The sequence below is a fragment of the Varanus komodoensis genome, unplaced genomic scaffold, assembly GCF_004798865.1.
Source record: "Varanus komodoensis strain SLA01 unplaced genomic scaffold, ASM479886v1 scaffold21, whole genome shotgun sequence".
NCBI lineage: Eukaryota > Metazoa > Chordata > Lepidosauria > Squamata > Varanidae > Varanus > Varanus komodoensis.
Window position 1 is genome coordinate 14,550,026 of NW_025335589.1, and position 24,386 is coordinate 14,574,411.

Sequence of the window (24,386 nt, forward strand, 5' to 3'; positions counted from 1 at the left end):
ACCACCACTGGTTTTTTTTAATTTGTTTTTGTTTTTAAAATAATCACTCAAAGGCTAATGATGTAATTATCACTGCATCTAGTTTGCACTTTACTTTCCTGGAGCACATAACATCTGTCTCTGGAAGAGCACAGCAGTGACGAGCTTTACCAAATTTGTAGCCAGCAAATTTGTAGCCAGGAAACAGAACTGAAGCTGCTCATAAAAACACAGAAAAGCCATGCTGGATTAGACCAAGTTCCAACTAGTCCAGCATTTAGTTCACACAATGCCCAACCAGCTGTTCACAGGATCCCACAAGGAAGACATGAGTAGAAAAGGATTAATATCCATTGCTGGCCTTCTCTTCTAGAAATGTTAAAGCCATTTGAACTGCTGGGTTTCATTACATCTTCTGAAAGTGAATTCCATGTGTATTCCATATGGTATATGTTTTATGAAGAGGTGCTTCCTTTTATCTGTCCTGAACCTTCCATATGGTATATGTTTTATGTAGAGGTGCTTCCTTTTATCTGTCCTGAACCTTCCATGGGATGATCTAGTATTATGACAGAGAGAGAAACCCATTTTCACAGATTGTTTTGGCCCAAGTATAGGACCTAAATGCATTCTGAAGAAATTGAGGTGAAAGTAGCAGCTGCAGCTGTTCCACCTGGGACGTCTCTTCTACCTACCTGGCTACCTGTTGCTGCCTGTGTCCTCTGCTGCCTGCCACCTCGATGCCACTCCTTGCCAAACACACAAGCCCACGGTTTATGCACTTACTGCTAAACTACAGTTTAATGCTACATCCAGATTCAGCCAGGTATACTGAGAAGGAAGGAAGCCTCAAAAATGAACAAACAAACAAACAAACAGGTCCTCTGAAGCTTAAAAATAGACTGGGAGGCATGAGGCTATCCTTGCCTTGCCAGCTGAAGGATGAACATGCAGGCATTGCTTCAGGTCAAGCAGCAACAAGAAAAAGGAGAGAAGAAAGGAAAAACCATCTTGAGAAGAAGTAAAGCTTCATCTTCTGACACTACCTACTATATTAAATTATGACACAGAAATGGGAAATTTTTACAGAAACAGCAGCGAGACAAAATTGCCTGATTCCTCACCAGCTCAAGGTTTTCACCTAGAAAAGAGATTCAGCAAGAGGACAAATTAGATGAAAAAAATTATACAGGTATATAGATATTGCTAACTAGACCATAAGCCATCTGCCCTGGAATTATCTAGAAATACAACATCTGTATAGACCTATACAGACAAAATGACCACTATCAAACTAAAAGTGTTTGTTTTTTATGTGCATTACAGACTTGTTTATCCCTTGTGCATGATATGAAAGCAAAGGTTGGTGACTTTTGAAGTTAATTATTATGAAAGACTATTGCATTTTTATACACACACACACACACACACACACACACACACAGCTTTATCTGCAACATCTTACTGGGTATCCTTATTCAGCTCCCAAATCTGCTCCAAAGAACTGACAGAAACTCCAGAGCAAGTGAAGGTTTATGTGAAAGGCTTTGCAGAGAGGAGAGAACAGGATGTCTCATCACACAATGGAAATCCTATTACATAGGTAAGCCTCAACTCATATGAGGACTGGATTCAACCTAATAATGGTGAAGGATAGCTTATTCCAAACTACCTCCCATTATCTACTGGCTTCAGGGGGTATGAGACTGACTTTGGGTTCTGATGGCTTTGACCTGTCTAAAGCTGTTGTGTGGAATTAAGCAATCAGCAGCCTCCCTGACATACCTTTGTGGTAAGCAGGCAAAACAAAGCATGGCTTGATTAATTGACATATCTAGCCCTAGAAATCAGCATGCTGTTGTGCAACTCGAGTAGACAATTCCCAGTTTGCAAGATGCCTGTAATTTGGCGTGATGCTCTCCGCAGAACATATAATAAAGTTGTGGACCTTAAATCCATTTATTGTCAGCTGTATGCATACAGAAACATGGGAGCAAATTGCAGCTAAAAACTCTCAGCTCTCTTTTCACCAGTTATAACTGCCATAAAAACTGTCTGCACATTACACCAACTGAAGGGTATCATTTTATGAAGGTGGAGAAGAGAGCTTTTCAGCCACCAAGGAACATTCACTTTCTTTTATAGAAGTTGCTAATCACCCATTCATGGCCTGGTGACAAGCCTACTCATAATAGACAATTCAGCTGAATTTATACATTTTTGTTTGGCGTTTTAACAGTGTAATGCAGGGAGAGTCAGTTTATTGCCATCAGGCACCATATATGATGACATGGGATGATGGTAAATCCATTTTGTTTCAGCCTGATGGACTTTCTTCAGTTTCCAGAAATCGCATGAGATTGGTGTACACACTAAGAACTGAAATCTTTGCATTTGTAGTGCCATTGGTGCAAATGGAGTCTCTATCTTAAAATCTGCATAAATGGGTTCACATTTTTATAACATTTTATCCCATTCACGAGTCTGTTATGTAATGCTCAGCTCAGTGGATTCCCTTAGTAAATATCCCTGTCAGATGCAGCTTCTCTTGATTTCACTGTTAGCTTCCTATTCTCCCTACTTCACAAGGAAATTGTCATTGTCTATTTCATCTAACTCAGGATCAGTATTACAGTTTTCCACTAGAGTTATGTCATTTGCAAAGATCAAATAGGCATATTTTAATTATTAGCTTTAGTTGTTATTTTTCAGCTTTTTTTAGTCTGTCCCCACATTCATTCTTTCACTTTCACCTGTATTCTTTTTCCACTTTTAAATTTGCACATTTCCTGAGCTTTTTAAAAAATATTAATGACCTCATGCAAACTGAAAACCATTTTTAAAGTAGAAATCTGTGTGCTGAGTTGACTTGTCTAAGATCAAGTCAGTGCTAGCATAAAGAAAATGAAACAGAATCTGGAAAGCCAAGAAAAACTGCCAGATTTTCACCTGTCGAGCAGAATCATGGCACATCTATACCAATGTGCTCTGGACACCTTCTTTGGTGTCCATCAAAATACCCTAAATCACCCACTAGCTTTTGTCCACTTTTTTAAAATTAACACATTTTCTTCCTGTCAGTTGGGATCACTTCTAAGAAAAGGAAAGACTCCAGCTGCCACAGTCTTCAACTTTCTGATTGTCTCTGGGCTACTTAATGGAGCTCACAGACATTCTTAGGAAATGAAGACAGCAGGTGGCTACAGACCAATGTTTCCCTCTACATCATGGACCCAAACAGAGTTCCTCTCCCTGATGTAATGCAAGGAGCATGGATGAATTATGCTCTGGATAAATTAGAAACTGAGGAATGAAGTATCCGAAATATAAATATTTTAAGAATACCAACAAAGCTACTTATACATTAGAAATTTTTGTACTAAGCATTTTCAGAATCTCTCATAATAATTCTCCCAGTTCTAAAGCTTGAAGTTTACATGTTTTAGTAATACATTAAAATTCAAGTGAAATTTAGTTAGTAATGCTCTTTTACATGATGCCTGTGTAAATCGTCATGGAGATTGGTCTCTTACAAATATAACTTGAAATATAGCTTAATAAGCAGAGCTGAGTTGTTTTCAAACCTTTTGTGCCTTGGAAAACCTATTTTTCTCCATATCCACATTTCTCCATTTATCCTTCTCCATTTTCCAAAGTTCATATTTTGCATTTTAACAAAGACTTTGATTGACAGATTAAAAAAAAAAAACACTGGCCTTTGTCAAATGAGCACAATATCATATCCCTATAACTATAAAATGTGCTGGGATGACTAACTAATGGAGTAATTAACAACACTAAGTTCCTAACGCAAGCCACTTCCAGGTGTTGCTAATACAAGGCTCAGTAAGCAAACAGCATGGAAACTAAAACCAGTAGCAGAAAGTTAATTGAAATTCTCATAGCCAATTTTGCATTGCTAAATGTGATTAAATGCAAGGCCAAGTCTTTGAAATGACTTTCTTTGTTTCTGTACTTTTTAACAGCATGGAAAAGAGAGACAAAAGGTAAACAATTTTCAGATAATCCAAAATAGTCATTTGTTATTGTTACGTGCTGTCAAATTATAGCTGACATGGCAAGCCTATGAATGAAAGCCCTCCAGAATGCCTCATCTATGACAGTCCTGATCAGATCTTTCAAGTTCAAGGCTGTGTCTTCCTTTATGGAGTCAATCCATCTCATATTTGGTCTTCCTTTTCTTCTTCTGTCTTTGATTGTCTTAGTATAATTGTTTTCTCCAGTGAGTCAAGCCTTCTCTTTAACTAAAGTACAACAGCCTCAGTTTTGGCCTTTTAACTTCTAGGGTATTCTGGCTTGATCTGATCTATGGCCCACTTGTTTGTCTTCTGTCAGTCCAAGTTGTTCACAAAGCTCTGCTCCATCACCATGTTTTGAATGCACCAATTTCCTTCCTGTCAGCTTTCTTCATTTTCCAGCTTTCACACCCATCCATAGTGATTAGGAATACAATAGTACAGACGATCTTGTTTTTGATCTCCAATGATACTTCCTTTAGTAACCATAAATTAAAAGTGCTCTGAATACTTATTCGCTTATACACTCCATATATTATTATCATCCATTGTTAAATTCTGCTTCTTTTCCTATGCTATTTGTAATACTTCAGGAATTTTAGATTTCATATGCTTATATGCCACTTGTCTATGTGTGGGGGTGGAGGGAGGGAAGGCATCACTGCTTTTTTATCCCAAACTACATTTCCAAATTAGCATTGGCCAGACATATGCTGTAAATTCAATGAAAACTGCTATCAACTTTCTACCTAGAGTCACATACATTCTTCTTTCCAGAAGCACATAAAATCCACAGAAAAGAAGCCCAGAATGCAGGAAGGATAAGAAAGGCACAAGGTTTGATCCAGCTCTATATGTTCTGCTATGCTAATTAGATGATGGCACTCACTAGCAAAGCAAAGCATCCAGTTGATCTCTGCACTGTTGGTCCACTAAAGAATAAATGGATACTGCAGCTCAGGTTAATATTTATACTCAAGGCTTTTTTTGTCATCAAATGCACCGGAACAGCATTCCGGAACCTTTTTTTCCAATGGATTTTAGGAAGTGATTTTGAATCGCAGCAGATCAGCAGCAAACATCATTAACATAGTGCCAGCAGGCTGCTTTTGTGTCTGCTATCTGCTCTCTGATAGTGAGGGCGATGATGCTCTCTTGGGACAGCTCTGCTGTGTGTGTGCTCGCGCGCTTGCGCTTACTGCCAGCGAAGTGAGTTCCGGCACCTTTTTTTTTTTTTTTTTTTACAAAAAAGCACTGTTTATACTGTATAAAGCCATGATACAGCCTCTTGTCATGATAAATAGCATGATTCACCTTCCAAGTACCTGAAGGAGCAGGAGATGTGCAATCAAACAACACAGCTGAGAGCTCTGGAAGACTCTATAAAAGGATTCTCTGTACTACTGCCTTGCCAGATATCTGATCCTGTTTTTGTTTCAGGTCCTGCTATGCCTTGCCAGTACCTGATCTTTGTTGACTCGTGACCTAGCCTTCACTTCTGAACCTTCCATGCCTTGTCAGTATATGATCCCTGCCTGCTCTTGATCATGCCTTAGCATCTGGACCTGCTATGCCTTGCTGGTACCTGACCCTCATATGTTTGTGAATAACCTTCATCTTTTAGTTTCCAGACCTGCCATTCTTTGTTGGTGTCTGACCTTACTTGTTCCTTACTCGTCTTTGCTCCTGGTCCTACCAAGAACAGTGCCAAGATCCTTTTCACCCCTGGTGCTCCAGCCATAAAGCTACCTACAGCCTAGATCTGGTACTGCAGAATCTATGTTGTTGTTGTTGTTAGTTGCAAAGTCATGTCCGGCCCATCACAGAAACTATACCCTGACATTAATCATTTTGTTTTTATATTGTGATTTATACTGCCAGATGGATTAGTAATAGGATTATATGGGAAAGAAGGACAGGGATGTGTACAACATGCTGTTTCAACTTTTCTTTTTTTTTTACATTACCACAATTAAACAGTGTTGAAAAGAACTGATATACTGAAGGCAAATGGGCTATTTCCCAGAATAGAAAAACAGTTTCCCCCTGTCCTGATGTTAATTCAAAGAGCATCCTACGGAGTTAAGGGAGTGTACGGGAATCCAAAATTGTGACATCAAAGCCCTGTTGGGATTAGAGTGGCTGCAATTTACTTCTTGATTCAATTTAATTTTCCTTTTCATAGGTTGCTGGGGGAGGGGGGTATTCCCTATACCATTGCTCTAATCCGTGTGAACTGATTCTTTTTTAATAATTGTGATCTATTAACTGTGAATCATTATGGGACCGTAAACACTCGCAGTTAATTACTGGAATTACTGTATTAAGAGGTTTTATGGAGACTTCTGCCTCAGATCCAGGGAAGTCAAGTTCTGATAACCAGTCCTAGAGTACTTTTCCCTCCACTGAGAGCAGGGGATATGCTGGTGGAATGAGGAGGATTTGGATCCTGAAAAACCAAGTCCTCCCTCTATCTGTTCCTAACATGTATCCTTGCTTTTCACAACTATAGAGGGTGAAGATGATAATTGTTTTGGCATGGATTGTATGAAAGACTGATATAGTTTCAGAAGTGTAATAAGTATGAATAGTCTAACTGCAAGAATCTCAAGACACTTTTCTGATAGCAGTCAAGCTTGCAATTGCCTATAACTAGAAGGAAGAAACTTTTGAATCACAACATACAATTCATTGATCTATATCAGTAATCAAAGCATGCAAACAAACAAAACTGGGTATTAATTGTCAGTCATACTCAAAATCGTCCAGTAAATGTTTCATGACCTGATCTCCCTTCTTAGCACTCAGCAAACCACAATCAGGTTTATTCAGCTTCATAATAATGTTAGTCCATATATGCACATAAATTATACATAAATTATAAACATAGGAAGGCAGTAGGGTGCATTCCAAAGGGATACATTAGGGAATATTAGTTTATTAAGGGGAAGGATTTGTTCCTACTAGGTCTGCTGGATAGCTCTATGATTGTATTTTGGAGCATTTCCAGCGTATTTTAAACACAGACTGTTTGTTAACAGCTTTTGAAACAAAAACAAAAACAAGGCAAGTTGGGAGATTTCTAGATCTTAGGAAATAATGTATACTTTATTACCAACCATCAGATAATAGCAATGCTCCAGCATTCATTAGGCTTGCAGAGATATGTCTAAGTTACAAAGAAAAAAAGCAGGTGTCTCAACAAGCTCAGCACATAACTAGAAAATGAACCTCATATCCTAGAGCTAATTGACCTCTGAACACATTCTGATAGGCTTTGCAGAGTAAGAAAGTCTCATGCACTGTCACCAAATGAGTGAGAGGCAGCATGTGTAGAATGACTGCACTACCTCATCCACATGTGCAAATTGGAGCCAAAGTTGGGTTTCACGTAACTACATTCAAGTGAAAATACTTTTAACAGAACGTTTTCCAACAGAGTAACTGAATATTGGGAAGATACGGAACAAAATTAAGTAGTAAGATAAATATCTATTGTTTCCTTTCTGAAATTCTATGGAATTAGGGTCACAAGCCTATACAAACTTTCCTGGGATTACATCCTATTCAATGAAGTTCCATAACAGCCCTTAGACATCTTCATGATCTTTAAATGCACATACCATGTGCGAGTGCCCTTTTACATATAGTATCAATACACCACTGTAACCTTGCTGAGTGCATCCATGACAAACACTACACATGACTGAGGAAGTATTTGAATATAAGTACATTTCTATACATGCCTACTTATAAGTAAGTCTCACTGAATTCAATGCCCCTTAGTTCCTAAAATATGTGTTTAGAATTGTAGCCGTAATCTCTCGTTCCCATTCAAATTGTCTACTATCCAGTATTTCTTTTGGACAGTATATTAGGCATGTCTGTCAAGGAAGCAAAAAAGGTCTATCAGAAAATGGGAAGATGTCAAAAGCGTTCATAAACAAGTCATGTGTTATCTTTTATCACTACAACCTTTGCTTTTGGCAAAGGGATGCACTCAAATGGCAAGATAGAAAGGCAATGTTTCCCTATACTGCAGTGAAGTTCCTTTTCATTGCTAACTGATTTACTGGTTCCTGCCCTAACAGCCAACATTCATCCTATATTTGTTGACATTCCATCAGTACCAGGACTCAGTGACTTTTAAATGTGTAATGTTATTTCTTGCAGGCAGAAGAGCTTCTTCATAGCCGAAATCCCACAGCAGAAATCTACCCTAGTAACTGGAAGGGCATTTAATTAGACATTCATTTAACCACATTATGTAGTTAGAAGTTCATGCCCTAGCTAAAATGTTGACATTAACATTTCAGTATTGTGTTATGTGCTGAATATCACACTTAATAATGGTTGTAAAGGCACACAATTATAAATAGCAAGTGTCCTATGGCCAGTTTTCCAAAAGCTAATTGCTGCTAGGAAAAAGTCACCACAAGAACTTTGGTACTGTGTCACAACACTACCTAAAAGTAAAAGCTTCCATAGTCACAATCCATGTAACATTACAAGAAAACACTGTAATCCATCTTCAGGATGTTGCTGACTGATGCTATAGTTAATATATGCAACAGGATCAAAAACAAGTAGCGCAAAACTACATCATCATACTATGTGACACACTATATATTTCATCAAGCATATACTTAAAATGTACCAGGAATGTTACTCTTTAGAAGCCAGCATGTCTTTATTTACTGATATTAATGAATCTATTATATTAGGACATTTATAAAACAATCCTCATACAGAGGATAAGACCAACATACTGTTGAAAAGCTGTAGTTGGCATCAAAAACCCAGAAGGGCTAACACTTAGGTAATTCGGAATTGTAGAATGTCCCAGAGCTTCACTAAAGACCCTTTTTCAATTAATGATGGACTGAATGTGTAAAATCTTAGGTACTATCTACTCTGGAACCCTAAGCCAGAAGTCCTTCACCCAAACCTTACATGTATGTTTCTCAAAGGATGGGTGGTCTTGATTGTGCAAACATGATTTAGTGGAGAGAGAATCTTATTCTCATTATTTGAATCACTCTTCAGAAAAGTCCTGACACTGAAATTAGAACAAAAAGTCCAGCCCTGACTCAGATTAATTTCTGGTCATCTGTCAGCCTGGGGACATACAGAATTCTCCCAAGACTGGATATTGTGTTTAAATGGAATCCAAGAACCTAATTTCTCTGTTAAATACATTTAATTGTATAAGGTGGAGTTTCACAAAATTAACTCAGAGTAAGTACAAAATAAAGAACAGCATAACAAAAATAATATTCCTGATTTACAGAGAGAAAAAGACCAAGTTTCAGTCTTCTTTTATCAGCTAGAGTAAAACTCACTATACCAGAACTATTCAAGATGGCTAGGAAACAAAACCTCAAACCCCTGCCCCAGATTAATTCTATTACAGCACATAGTTATAACTTTCTAAGTCCATCTATTAACCTACATAAAGGGGGTTCAGAATACAGTGGTACCTTGGCTCACGAACACCTCAGTTCACGACCAAATCTGGTTGCAAACAGAAATTTCAGAAAAATTTTGCCTCAGGTCGTGAACCCCACATCGGGTGACAATCACGATCATGCTCAGAAAATGGGGGTGGGGGGAGAGACGGCCACGATTTTTTTTGTTCTTTGTCACTTTGCTTCAAATTTTTGTGATTAAAAAAATAGTTACAGAACATTGGACCTTATGGGGAAATTTGACTTGGCTCATGACCAATTTGGAGCGCAACCAGAGTCATGGAACGGATTAAGTTTGTGAGCCAAGGTACCACTGTACTTCTTTTACTTCTGTTAGTGGAAGAGGCCAAATAAGCCACATGATTGGAAGCCATGCAGAGACTTTTTTAGTAATGGACAGCATAGAAAATCAATCAATCAATCAATCAATCAGTTCCAAGTGGTTTCATAAGCATACCTTACCACACTATGACTGAAATTCTTAAACATAAAACTTCCTTTTTGGAAATTACATTTTGAAAAGTTCAGTATGCTAAAGCAGCTGAAGAAAACTTCAGAACTTTAAAAGTCGCATAGGAATAATTTCATTGCCTAACCAGAATTACAAGGGGAAATACGATTAAAAGTTCTTACTTCAGAGATGCATTCATATCAATAAAATAGGTTGTTCTTTTAAGAAAGAGAGGAAGATGCCTTTACTGAAAGAAACAATTGGTTCATTTACATACATGGAATGGCAGTTTCTCTCTGGGGTTTCTAACAGTTCTCCTTTACCCTACCCTGAAATGCAGTATTGTGCGGCTTTTTGTATATAAAACACATGCTTCACCACTGAACTATAGTCCTTGCAATCTACACAGCTTAACTATAAGCCTATATGTTCATTAAGTTATACCAAAATGAATGTAAAAATTAAATTAGGTATAAACAGGATTCTGAAATTAACCCATTTGCTACTTTTAATGCACAATACAATAGAATTATAACTTAACTAGGCAAGAACTAAAAAAATCAGGAAGCTGAAATGGTCTCATTCCTGTTTTTTATCAAATGCTTGGATAACAGTACATACTGTAAACTTGAAGTAACCCATAAAATGCTTTATTGTTTCTGTTGACAAACAATACCCACACAGAAATGTCATTTAATATCTTGTATGCATTACATAAAATCCTGTACTGTTCCTAGTGGGTATTTCTGCGAAAAAGAGGAAGCAGTCGCAATGTTACAGAAATTAGTCACGGACTTGTTAAAATAAATGCATTCAATAAAATACTTCATTAAAAATTTGAAAACAGCTGCATTCTAATAGTAATCATTTGCATTGGGTAATATATTGTGCCAGTTTTCATGAACAAACAGCCCAACATAATCTCAAGCCAACATAACTTAAAGCATGTGCAGGTGGCCATTTTGAACAATCAATTCCCAGCTAAGGCATGGCATGTTGTCCTAGGGTTGTGTATGACGTGATCCAACCAGACAGTATTGTTCCGACTGTGGCTCAAAAAAGGAGAGAGATCTGCCAGTGCTTCCCTAAGGTTCCCTAAGGTTCAATATGACAGGCAAAAACTTTGGCCCAGCTCAGCCTGAGTCTGTGAGAGCTTGCTCCTACACCCATGCTGAACCTTGTCTACATTGATCTCCAAAGGCAGAGAACAGTTTCTATAGCAAACTTTTTTTATTGGATATGCTACTTTTGCATGAGCATGAAAAACTACTGTAGTTTTGCCACTGTCGCAGAACTAGTTCCAACTTTGCCACTAGCCACTTTGTCCCTCCTCCTCCCCTTTTCCTCCCTCCCTCCCTCTCCCTCCCTCCTTCCTTCCTTCCTTCCTTCCTTGCATCCCTTCCTTCCTTGCTGCCTTGCATTTGCCACTCACCACCCATGGGCAGGTTAGATTCCCACTCAAGGGCAAGGTAAGATTCCCAGGTTTACTCATTTCTAAGTAAGGATTGTTCTTAACTCGGGCATTCATAACTGGAGGACTGGGTGTACCTAAAGGGTACAATCCTATTCATGTTTAGAAAGAAGCCAAAGATACTATAATCCCCAGCATTCCTCAGCCAGAATGGTTGACTGGAGAATGGTTGGATTTGTTTAGCTTTCTCTGTCTAGGCATATATAGCATTGAAATCTTAAACTTCTTTATTTATTTGCAACATTTATATATAACTCCACACCTATACAGATGTGTATAGAACAGAACAGTGAACAATAAGAGACAGAGTTCTTTAAAAAGTAGATTATCAATAAAATACTAGTGACTGGTCAACTAAGAAAGACTTCATGACATAAAGATTTTTTTAAAAAAACACATGATCAGTCTTAATGCACCATTTTGTACAACTGGTAAGAGTCACTGGAAGTATCTATGGCAGTGATTTGGGCTGAGGGTGACAGGTAAAAAATAGCAAGTTTCACCACAATATAAATTAAATTAAGAAACACATGTAGCATATTGCTTTAAAAATAGCTCACTGTGGAAATTTTACTGTCATGTTGTAACTCAAAATATAGCTGAACTACTTGGCAGTAGTAGTAAGTTCACAAAGAATCTCAATTTCAGTAAGAAATAATATAAGGGCATGTTGGCAAGAAAAGAAATCTAACTCCATATGCCATTTTTTTCCTTACCATTACCTTTACATTAAATTAGGCAAGATGACACATGATTATTTACCCATATACCTTTTTAACAATTAACAACACAGAATGCTGCAACAGTTGTATGAATGACTGTAGATTAACAAAAGCAATTTGCGTGACTTAATAAAGCAATAAATATTTCCCCTTAAACTGCCAGTTGACTGGAATTTCTGCAGCAAACAAAAAGGTGCAAATATGGCATGTTAAATGTTTCAAATTTTCCATACAGAATCTGTGAAAGGAAGATTCTGTCAAGGAACTACTAGCTTTAAAAACATGATTTCAGTCTGCACAAAAAATGACACCACCACCTCGTCATGACCCCACCACAAACAATGGCAGCTATAATATAAATTAATAGCATAAGGTGCTAAAATGTGAATGCAGTTTTACAGTGCAGTTTAGAAACATATTCATTAAACTGAATAATTTTTAAAGTAAGTATTTAAAAAATTAACAGCATAATGTATTTCTTCAACATGGAAAACTAATAACAATAAACCAAACTCAGTCATGCAACAATACAACCACTATCTAAGCTTGAATACTTGTTTTTTGTATTCTTGTTTAGTCTTTACACCTGGAAATATCATAAATCTAGTATTACTTAGAACAAGGCAAATTATGCCCATATATATAGGGTGTTTGTCTCAACAGAGTGCACTCTGATACCTTTGCCACAACCTATGAAAACAAAAGATGCCAGTTTTAACAGAGATGTAACATAACACAGAAGAGTAGGTCTGCCCTTATGACTGTATACAGAAATTTTAACACAGCAACTTCTATTTTGTTAGGAAATACTATTTTAGAAGAAGTGAAAAATATATAAGAGTAATGACATTATTATGGGAACAACACAATGATTCACATATGCCAGAAGCTTGCCTAAGCACACTTCCATGTGGAAGCATCTGAAATCTGGTTACTATGGGAATGACACTGATTATACTACACATTGGGGTCAGTGCTGAAAACAGCAAAAAGATGGAAAAACACTATAAGAATCTGTTTGGAGAAGGATAGAAAACTTGAACCAAACAGCAAGAAAATATTTTTGGATATGGAAGGAGAATGGGCCATAAACTTCCTCTTAAAGAGATTCTTTCCTTTCCTTCCTTTCCAAGAGTATTCACTGGATAATGAGAGGAATTATATTAATAATAATAAGCCACATTTTTTCTGAAATGCCTGAACATTCTTCACAGTCTAATCTCACAACTTTGCCGTATCCATTTCATCCATACTTTTTCACAAGTATGAAAGACAGACAGACAGACAGACAGATGCACAGACAAAAGGTAATTACAACATGCAGTTGGCCAGAAATTCTAGTATGTCTGTATATGCATTACAACAGATTCTTCATATGTGACTCCATATCTTATGTCTTTCCACTGCACTAATGTTGGAAAAATAATGTGTGCAAAAACAGACTTCCAAGTCTATCCTGAGATACTAGGGACCAAACAAACACATGCCAAAGTGGAGGTTCCCAAATCAACACCAGAGCTTAGAGAAGAGAAAAGCCCTTCAGCCTCTGCCCTGGAAGTAAAAATCCATCAGCACCAATGAGAACTTTCTTCCCATTATAAATAACTAGTTTCCCACCTCCTTCTGTCTGTTCCATCTCATTCCCTAACTAGTTCTGTCAAAGGAGGAGGAGGAGGAGCAGCCATAGCTGCCGCATAAATATGACAAGCAGCATGTCTACTTTGGCTCCAAGAAGCTGTTTCTGGTGACCTCTAAAAGAAATGAAGCCTTATTTGTACTATTTTCATTGATGTTACTGGAAACTTATACTGGTAAGCTTCTTTAATTCACTTTGTACAGATGTATGAGGTGGGAAAGAAGAATAAGTGAAAAGTTATCCTGAACAATAGTAGTTTTCCTTTTAACTACTATTAAGAAATAGCAGAACAATTAAAGCTTTTCATTCTTTCACACAAAGAAATGTGTTACAGTGCCAGACCCTTTTTATTCATCTGATGATTTCTTACCTTGATCAAAAGATCTAGGTGGACTCCATGTACGAAAATAATCATCCTGTAGCAGAAAAAGAAAGTGCATGTTTAGAATCTGGAAAGAAGTGTGAATATGTGCAAGGGGTTAGGGGTCCCAGAAATACAGAAGGAATATACAAACCTCAACTTCCTGCAAATGGTGCGCAGCAAAAAAAAAAAAAAAAAAAGACACAAACAAGAAAAAGATATGATTATCATACAGAAACATTGTTTGCAGGGAATAGAAAGATATTTGTTAATGAAGCACTAAAAGTAGCCAACACACAAATCACATGTAAGGTAACTGGACATCTAGCCAGCGATTGTATTTAAATTACTTCCCACAAAATCGGTTATGTTGTGAGGCTCCACATCTTTCCCAAAATTTCTGGAAGCTACTGACACAGAAATTTCTTGTATGTCTATATGGTATGACATTATTAGATACTATAGCTGGAAACCTCTCAACATTAGCTGTTTTAATTAGCATTTTCACAGTGAATACAAGGGGTATACCAGATCTCAGATCATCAGTTTCAACAGATTTGTCCTGTTGCTTTTACTGTTTGTTTCTAAGGCTGTCATTCATACAATTGAGTTTTAAATTTCCTTTAACTGTTCAAGAAATAAAATCAAGAATGGCCACTGATCATACTGAGAGTAGATTCACTATAAGGATTGATTTTGGTGAGTCCATATCCAAACACTTGGATATAGACTTCTCTGTGTTAACATTTGCAGTCAACTCTCAGTTACCTTATGGTAAGTTTGGCCATCTTGGATCTTTGAATACATTGATGTCTGGTTTCTCACATGGTGCAATCTGATGGATTTAGCTTAAGAAAATCTGTAACTTCCTGTCCATTTGTTGCAGTAGACAAATCTAGGTACTTCACTTTTGGAGTGGGAAGAGAAAATATAAATCAGCTGTCGTAAACTAGATTTTCTCCCTTCATACATTCAAAGTAACAGATCTTCCTTGCAATGCATTCTTTACTGACCAAAATATTTTTAGAAGCACAAGCACCCAGAATGAATTTCTGAGTATGCATAGAGTGGGTCATTAAACCCCATCTAATATTAACTTCTAGGAACTGAGTGTATTTGGGCCCCATCCTTTCAGGAGGGGTCTTCTGGAAAAAGCATGCATCCTTTCTGTACACCAGTCCTCTAATTGGGGCTGACCTCCTCATTCAAGGTTGTGTTATGGGATCAAGCGCCATACCCACCTAATCTGTCTCTGAGAAACTCCCCTGTTCCAAGCCTCCTCCTGCTAACTGTAGATCTGGGTCACTGTCAGAGTCTGCCTGCACACTTGGAGAGTCTGCTCTTGAGATAAGCACCTCAATTTCTCTCATCTCAAACATCTGGAATTGGCCCACATTTGGAGGCCCCTCCAGCTCCTCCTCTGAATCCCAATCAGCAGGCCTTGAGAATGCACCAAGAACAACTGTCTTTCTCACTCCCAACATCAGTAATGACTTAAAATCAACAATGTTTGTTCACAAATGTGACTTATGAAACATCTGGCTACCAGAAAACTAAACAAATAACACCATTTTATTGTTCAGGGATCTTGGTGACATCTCTTTGACCTACAATAATTCAATATTAAGTAGGACAATGCAGTGTTTCTGCTTTGCTAGGGAAAAAAAAAATCACAAGTGCTTTAGTTTAACAGAAGTAGAAAAAATAATGCAGATTAATATCCTTTCAATCATTCCTTTTAACACACTTTTATTTCCTGCCCTCTGTTCCAAATATTAATGCATGGCAATGTTTCACAGGCATTAATTTTGCAGTTATGAACTGTAAAATGCCATATGCTTCCACCACACATCACAGCACATCCTTAAGGTGCTTGGACAAAGGTCACATTTTTGCTTATCACATGCTAAATCAGTAAATTCATTCAATTTCCCTAAAACTTTAACTACTGGTGCTAAACATTATCAAGCAGTGTAAGTACTTCGAATTTTATATGAACTAAATCATATGGGAAAAGGGAAGGATGATCTCCAAGAGAATGAGGGAGAAATCAACACTAATCCTAAAATAGTCCAACTGGGGAACTTGCTACATCAAAGTCCAGAAGTCCCTTCTTAAATTCCTATAAAAACATGTGTCAAGTTATTCTAGTCTGTATTATTAAATGTACTTGAATTTTACCATAAGACTAACCCTCAAACCACTTAATTTACCTGTGGGTTGGAATTTTTATTTTATTTTATTAAAACATTTTTATGCCGCCCCATTCGCCGAAGCCTCAGGGCGGCTTACAACAATAAATAAAAGTAATTATAATATAAATTACAATAAAAATAAACATTAAAAATCCAAAAAATACAATATAAAATAAGCCGCCCTGGCCAGATAAGATCAAATAATACTAACAGTTAAAATGCCGCTTAAATAAAAAGGTCTTCGCCTGGCACCGAAAAGCAAATAACGACGGCGCCAGGCGGACCTCTCTGGGGAGCGCATTCCATAACTTAGGCGCCACCGCAGAGAAAGCCCTCCTCCAAGTACCCACCCTCCTAATTTCTTTCACGGAGGGTTCCCGGAGAAGGGCCTCTCCCGCTGATCTCAAGGGGCGGCTGGGCATATATGGATGTAAGCGCTCCTTAGCATCAAGGGTGTGCTGGTCTTTAAGTACACATCTTTGATCAAGTCCCTAACCTGGATTCTATATGTTTTTAAGAGTCTGACTACAAATAGTTCAAAAGATCCTTGGAAGACCAATGTTCTGTTCTGTGCATGAATGTTGCAATGACAGCATCCCTTAGAGAGAACCTTTACTTAAACAACTCCAGAGAAGTAGAGACCATCTTCTAAAGTAGTTTGTTCCACAGATGAACAGCTCATATCATTAGGAAGTTTCTTGAAAAGTTTACCCAAAATCTGTTTCTCTTGGGCAAACTAGATTCTAGATGACTGAAGATATTTTGCATAGGATGTCAGTATTGTTCTTCACAGAGTTGCTCCATTCATACTGACAAAAGCCTAAGAGTCCACCCACAAGGTCCACACATGAGACTCCTTCCTCTAGTTTGTTATGCTTAAGAATTGCCACCAGGAGTGTTTTAAATCTCAAGCCAGTACATGACACAAACATAAGCATCAATGGAACTGGCCTATAGCATCTTTCTAAGAATACATTCACATAATGTTGTGATCTTCATAGAAAGTTCAACAAAAATGATAATACCTTGGACATGTAATGATACTACAAAATATACCATATAAAAGGAAGATTTTCATTAGTAATGAATAATTTATCGAAATATTTTAAATATAAAACTTTTAACCCATATTATTTTCCGAAGGGGACTTGTTAAGTTGCAAATGTTGAACAAACATTTTACAAATTTCTGATCCCATAGCCAAAAATGGTCCAAGTCAGGTGGGAGGGGTGACTTCAGCAAAATTGCTAAAAATATTTGTGCACATTTGGTCTCCTAGAAACAGGAACCAACAGTCATACAAGATGTAAATTCGGGAAGAAAGAAAATACTGTATGGGAATCATCTTGACTGGATTTAATATCTAGCCTTGTAGATTTTAGCTGGGACTAAAATCTCATATAGGCAACAATCTGACAAAGTCATTCCACAGACATTCCATTGATTTGCTAAGTGTTACTAGTTAGTTTCTCATTGTCACATTGTTAACAATGTTTACTTTGTTCTCACACGATATTTAGAGTTTCCCTGAGCTCCAGGCAGTAATTGTTGAAGTGTGAGAGAACATGGTGGCAGCTCACATAGCAACAACAGTATTTTCTAACAGCTGGCACAGTCCAGTATTTGCTGGGAAACAACCATCCACACTCCAGTCCATTGCTGCCAACGGGGCCTTTTCTGAAGTACTTTAGGAAACATGGGGGGGATTATACCTATTATTACATAACATTTAATTATTTAATGCAATTCTTAAATAAAAATTGTAACCCTACCCCAACAGTAGATAAAAAAAGATGTAGCAGCATGCTATATCTTTAAAGTAAGATCTAGTTTGACTCTAAAAGGCAGGGCCAAATTGTTGTATTTCAGATACTGTCGATCCTACCTTCACCTCCAGTTTGCATAACCCCTTTTATATTGTTGGATTCAACTTGATTATGCCTTGATTAAACCACCACATAATCCAACTTTTTCAATCATGAAATTGCATGAATTACAACCATAATATGCTGCGGAGCTTTGCCCCGCTCTGGAAAAATTCCTGCAGATGCCCATGGTGTATGTTTTATATAACCAGGACTAATTAGTAACTCCCGCTTCTCATGAAAAATGGAAACTATTACATTCAGTTCAATAGTTCCACAGCAGCCTCAGATTCATTATCATGTATTAAGTGAGGAACCAACAATCAACCCTAATTAATGATTGTAAAGTTTTTAAAAAAGCCTTTCTTGACTCTGAAAGCAGAGTGTTCAGAAACACTTCAATGTTATATACATTTAACAAATATCTACTTGTCAATCTTGGTGCCCCTATCTATCTATCTATCTATCTATCTATCTATCTTTCTTGCACACCCTATTTAACCTTAAAAGTCTCATTTTCCTTCTAGCCCAGAAATCTGCACAAAATCACACACAGAAATATTTTGAGAACTGGTACAGGCAGAAGTAAAATACAATTGTTTAAAAAACCTGATTTTGTCCTTATTAGAACATTCATACTAAATAGATTCTAGGAATATCATTGTCAGGGAAAGTTAATGCCAAGAAACAAAGCTTCCATGTTTTGAAAACTTTTGTTTACCAAGTTCAGTCTTGTAATTACCTCAGTAAGATACCATGCATCAAATGGTGTTTGGAACAGCAGCAACAAACAAGTATCATAGCAACATATAAGGGTTATTTAAATTACTGCATAAAGACATTATATAAGGGGAATCAGATACCAACTATTAAGAATCAAGGGGAAAAGCAGTCAAGCATTCCAGATCTTGTCAGAGGGACTGGAACAGTTGAGAAAAATAGTAGCGGCAAAATTATGACTAGATGTTGTGAGTAGAATGAAGATGCACCTGATTTGCAATATGCATTACTTTTGTAAATGATTATTTCCTACATGCTTAGAAACTGAAAATATTGTTTGAAAGTTAAGAACCCAAGGAGGGTGAAAGAAAGTGGTAATGGAGCACCACAGTAAGGTTTGCAAGTAGTAGAAAAGGTAGCAAACATGAATCAAATGTTTTCTTCTCAAGAAATGAAGGTTCAGGCATTCATTTGTACTTGAATGTGCAACCATATCCTATAGCTACCAATGTCTTTCCCAACGTAGTTCTGTGACTATGATGAAACATTTTAATTTTGCTTATGAAATTTAAATCAAGTAAGTATTTGTGATGCAAAATATAAGAAAGTTTATCTTGTAATCACAACAGGAAAAACTACGCCCTAACTTTGTTGCTATTGTTTTTAGAGTCATACAGAAATTTCTCTTGTCCAATGGGGGTAATATTTACTAGTTTACATTTAAGAAAATGTATACTAATTTTAATGTGCATGGCATGAGTATTTTGGAGGAAAGGACTGTAAAAAGAATTGACAGAAACCACCAGAGTGAAGCATTGAGGATTCCAACACAAGTTCATTTCTGGCAGGAATCAAAACTGATTTTGTAAATTCAGAATGTCAGTACTGAAATAAGATTACACTTAGTTTACCATCACTACTATTTAGCCATAAGTGTTGTCTTTCAATAATTCAACACCACAATTTTTAACTCAAATCTGTGCCATCTGCTATAGCAGGCAGCTGGGAGTTTACCAACTCTTTTCTGAGTCTGATCACATCACTGACCCTATAGCTGAAGATAATTCATCTCTGCCTTCCTGATAGCACTGAAGTTCTCACTATGCAACTCTACTTTTTTTGGATGTAGAAGTTCCCCCAAATAAGATGCACAAGTCTCCAAGATTATGCAAAGTTATTTCAAAACAGGTAAGAAGGGTAAAGTAGCCTGAAGAGTACCTGCTGTTCATTCAAATAGAGAAGTTCATAAATCGGCAAAGCCGAAATTAAGCAAGATGTGTTGCTTAACAAGATAATTTATTCATGTATCAATACTATATTACAAGACAGACTTCTTGGGCAGGTAATTCCTAAATCTAAATTCCATCCTGTAAACAGAGAATTAAAAATGACTGAACTACCTCAGTAACAGATTCAAAAGGGGATAGTATATTGGGTTATGCAAAAAAGGGCTAGGATTAATTCCCAATCAAGGTTGGGCAAAAATATTTTACCACATTTTGCCATTAAATCCAAAACTCATATTGTTTTTTCTTGTTCAGCCACTAGCTTACTTACAAAAATGTGTGCACATGGTTTCAAATGCTTCATTGCAATGAAACTACTAGACTTTGAAGGGAAATCCAGCCTTACTCAGAAATGTAACAAGCCTCCACACAGCCTCCACACATCCTAAATTCTTGATCACTTACACTGGCATGCCCTTATTTTCCTAAGCAGTCTGCATTCATCCCCTGAGAAAATGTTCTCTGTTTATGGAATCTGCTTGTATCTCCCTTTCTGCATATTGCAGCACAGAATCTAATTCAATTTTTCCAGCGTCTTCCTTTCTGGTTAATAAATTTCTCATTGTGGAGATGTGCCATCTCATCAGTGATAAGTGAAAAAATAAACTAATGAGAGTACTTACCTTCATGAATATAACAAGAAACAGCAAGAAGCTGTAGTCAGACTACAGCTGCTTATCTTGGGCCTGAATAAAAAGGCTTGTTAGAGAAAACATCCGCTGGACTGTGGCCAGTGATTTTGCTGAACACACAGTAGGCCCTCCTTAGATAAGCTGCCTCTGACTACAGTGTTAGCTTATACTCCGTAAAATCCACATTGCTTAAGCAAAACATAATAAATGCCTGACATGGCTCATGAAAACTAACTTTTCAGAACTGTTGGCTGTGTTCACCTTGATAAACTGGAAACTCATTTAAAATACAGAGAAACTGAAGGAGGTTGAGGTATTGACTTAAGGTGAAATGTGCACATAGTGCACAACACTTACAGCCCTGTGTAATGGCAGGCAGAAATGCAAAATGAATGGCGGTTAGATTGATTGGGATGGTGAAGAACTCTGCAGCAGCAGCACAGATAAATTTAGTTTCAGGTGGCTCCAGTCCAAACCAACACACATACACACTGGTAGCCTGTCTTCACATTCCTGTATATGTCAGAATTTGTTTTTGTAAGTTTGATGTTACGTAAGAAACTTGGCAAAGGAGGCCACAAGAAACCAGCAATACAGACTGCAAAAGTAGATACACTTGAGAGACTCTCCCCAGCCAGACTCATATACGAAATTCAAGTGCTCATAAAAGTCCACCTCGATATGAGAGGCAAGCTTCTAGGGTACCAGGATTCTTCTACATTCAGATCAGGTTCCAGTTGCGGAAAAAGTCCAAGTGCCTTTCCTCTTAGCATACTTGACCTGTGATAGAGCAAGTCTGCTGAAGCAACATAGGACTAGGTCAGGCTACTGCAGTGACCAGACTTGAGATTGCCAGGAAACCCTATGTATGCCACCTGCAGGTCCACGGGAGAAAGGCAGGATGTAAGTATAACTTACTGCACCAAAGCAAAATCCAGGAAGAAAAAGATACCAAGTGTGTATATTTTGTCTGAATTCAAATCACTGCAGCATTTTTAAATAAAGCCCTTATCTAGTGAGTAATATCACAGTATAATTGTGGTAGCAAAAGCCAAGTGTGACCAAACACATACCCTCACAATTACAAACAGAGGCAGAGGAAAGAAATGCGGGTTCAACTACTCAGTGCGGATGGCAAAATAACAGATGACAAACAAAAGACAGGAAGTGCTCAATTCCTACTTTGGCTGAGTCTTCTACCAAAAGAGGGTCTATAACTTCCCTGATGAAGGGGAAATAGAAGCTGAAAACCCAAGATGGCAGCTCAAAATTGATAGGCAAATGGACAAGGATCAAATGAGTTCAAATCTCCAGAGCCTGATGAACTCTATCCTACAGTCTAAAGGTGCTAGTGGAAGAACTCTCAGAAACACTGTCAATTATGTTTGAGAAACCATGGATGACAGGGAAAGTGCTAGATGACTGGAGAAGGGTTGTTGTCATCTTCAAGAAAAAGAAAAAGAAGAAGAACCTGGAAACTGCCAGTCAGGCCAGTCAGACTAACATCAATCCCTGGGAAAATTCTGGGGCAGATTATAAAGCAACCAGTCTGCAAACACATTGAAAACAATCCAGAGATTACTAGAAGCTGACAGTTTTTTCAAGAACAAATCTTGTAAGACCAAGACTAATCTGATTTCATTTTTTGATTGAGTAACCTCCCTAGTCAATGTGATTTTTGTGGCTGTTTTCTGTTAGCCAAGGCATTAATGTCCAAGTCAAGGTTTGTGACAGACACCCTTGAAATGTCATGTAAATGCTTATGTGTAAGTCTTGACCTACATTCGGATTTCACAATTTTCATCTTGGAAATTTTGAAATTCTGCAGTGCACACAATTCTTTTGTAAGAATCTATCTCCCAGTCATTATTAGTAGTTGAGCAGTGTCTATAATGTCATTGCTCTCATCTAATGAAAAAAAAATCAAAACGTTTTGCCTTGACAATCAAGTGACATGTGCCACTCTTCTCCTAGTTCTTCAACATGCCTGGTGATTGTAGGTGCAGATAAACTGACACACCTAGTACAAGATACCTTATCAGGACAGATTTCCCTCATTACTTTAATCATGCACTTCCTAACAAATTCACCATCAGTGAATGGCCTACCACTCTCAGCCATACATTTAGCAACATGATAGCTGGCCCTCACAGTGGACAGGTTCTGCTTAGCATTGCAAAAACAAAACTGCATAAAAGATAAAAGAGAATTTATCTTTTTCACTTGCACCTCTCCTTAATATACTGAGTAGCTCTTGTGACAGGATTCAAAGTGCATTTTTAACACTGTACTCCTTTAATACTGAGACATATCAAGATGTTTCAAGACATATCAGGCAATCTGTTTTATCCTTGTTAAAACAAAGAAGTATTCAGCAGTCCATTTGTCATTAAAGACAATGACGCTCATCTGCAATTTTGTTTCTTTGAAAAAGCACTTTCTTTTGCAGGCATCTTCTTACAGAATTTTTAGCAAGGCAGCAGTTGCAGAGTTTCAATATTATCCTTGAATAAATAAAAATATGAAATATATAGTTTAGGGGTCTAACTCTTCCCTTTCCCATCAAATCCACCTCACTCTTAGCTGGTATTTTTCATGGTGACCATGGCAAAGGGAAGAGAAGAGATCCTTGCTTCTACAGTTCTCAGCAATATTGGGTCATATGCACAGGCTAGGAAGAATTTTTAAAAAACAGATTATGAATCTGACCTATCAGGTGGCAGAGTTGCAATCCTAAATGCATTGAATACTATGAGATTTATTTCTTAATAAACACACTGCCTTGAGGTTTAAATCGGCACATGCTACTACATTAAGAATTGGGGGCCTTCCAAAAAAGGGCAGGTAGAGAGAAAGAGAGAATGAAAGGGCAGCCTCCCAGTTGGAGCAGAGGACATGCCATTTAGTTGGATTCAAAGTAGATGCAAGGTGCACATACACATCATTGCCTGCCAGCCAACACTCAATCCTGAGAAGCAAAATGGCAGGCAGGGGGAAGGGAACTTGGCTAGAGGAAGATGTAGAAAGGGGAATCCCATAAGCCTCTCTGCTGAGATAGTACTCCTTCCTTCTCAACCCAAGGGGCCACTCATAGGCTCCTACAATCACAGATGCATAAAAAGACTCCTAGCTGAAGCAGATGTGGGAGGAGAGGCAAAAGCAAGCAAGACAAAGTCAGAGCAACCAGCTCTTGTTAAGGAAGGAAGAATGCTCTTGCCTGAAGCACCAACCTCATCAGTAACCTTGGAAGCCACTTGGAGGAAACCTGGTGGGTGATGCCTCTGGAAATGCAAAACACTTTGTATCTTTTTTTCCCACACAGTTGCTTGCTTTATTTATTTATTTAAACATTTCTATGCCGCCCCATTCACCAAAGCCTCGGGGCGGCTCACAACATTTATCCTGCTTACATGCATGCACAGCATTCAATATAGTAATGCATGGAGAAATGGAGTGAAAAAGTTGAGTGGTACGGGTACCTGAAATCAGCTCACTAACAAAGCACCCAGAATGGACAAAATGCTTAGTATGGAGGATAAGACCAAGAGGGGGCTGACAGAAGA

The 24,386-nt window shown here is 37.7% G+C and overlaps 1 protein-coding gene across 2 annotated transcripts in view; it reads right to left on the reverse strand.

Moving 5' to 3' along the window:
* The window catches only part of SPOCK3 (SPARC (osteonectin), cwcv and kazal like domains proteoglycan 3), a 139,703-nt gene that overhangs the window by 75,710 nt on the left and 39,607 nt on the right, over window positions 1-24,386 (reverse strand). Inside the window, exons 3-4 of one of the 2 annotated variants that reach the window (XM_044430802.1) lie at window positions 14,280-14,288; window positions 14,135-14,180 (exon numbers count right to left, since the gene is read on the reverse strand). In XM_044430802.1, the coding sequence (XP_044286737.1) occupies window positions 14,135-14,180; window positions 14,280-14,288 (55 nt within the window). The remainder of the gene's footprint in view (window positions 1-14,134; window positions 14,181-14,279; window positions 14,289-24,386) is intronic. The other variant, XM_044430801.1, reaches the window with a different exon arrangement.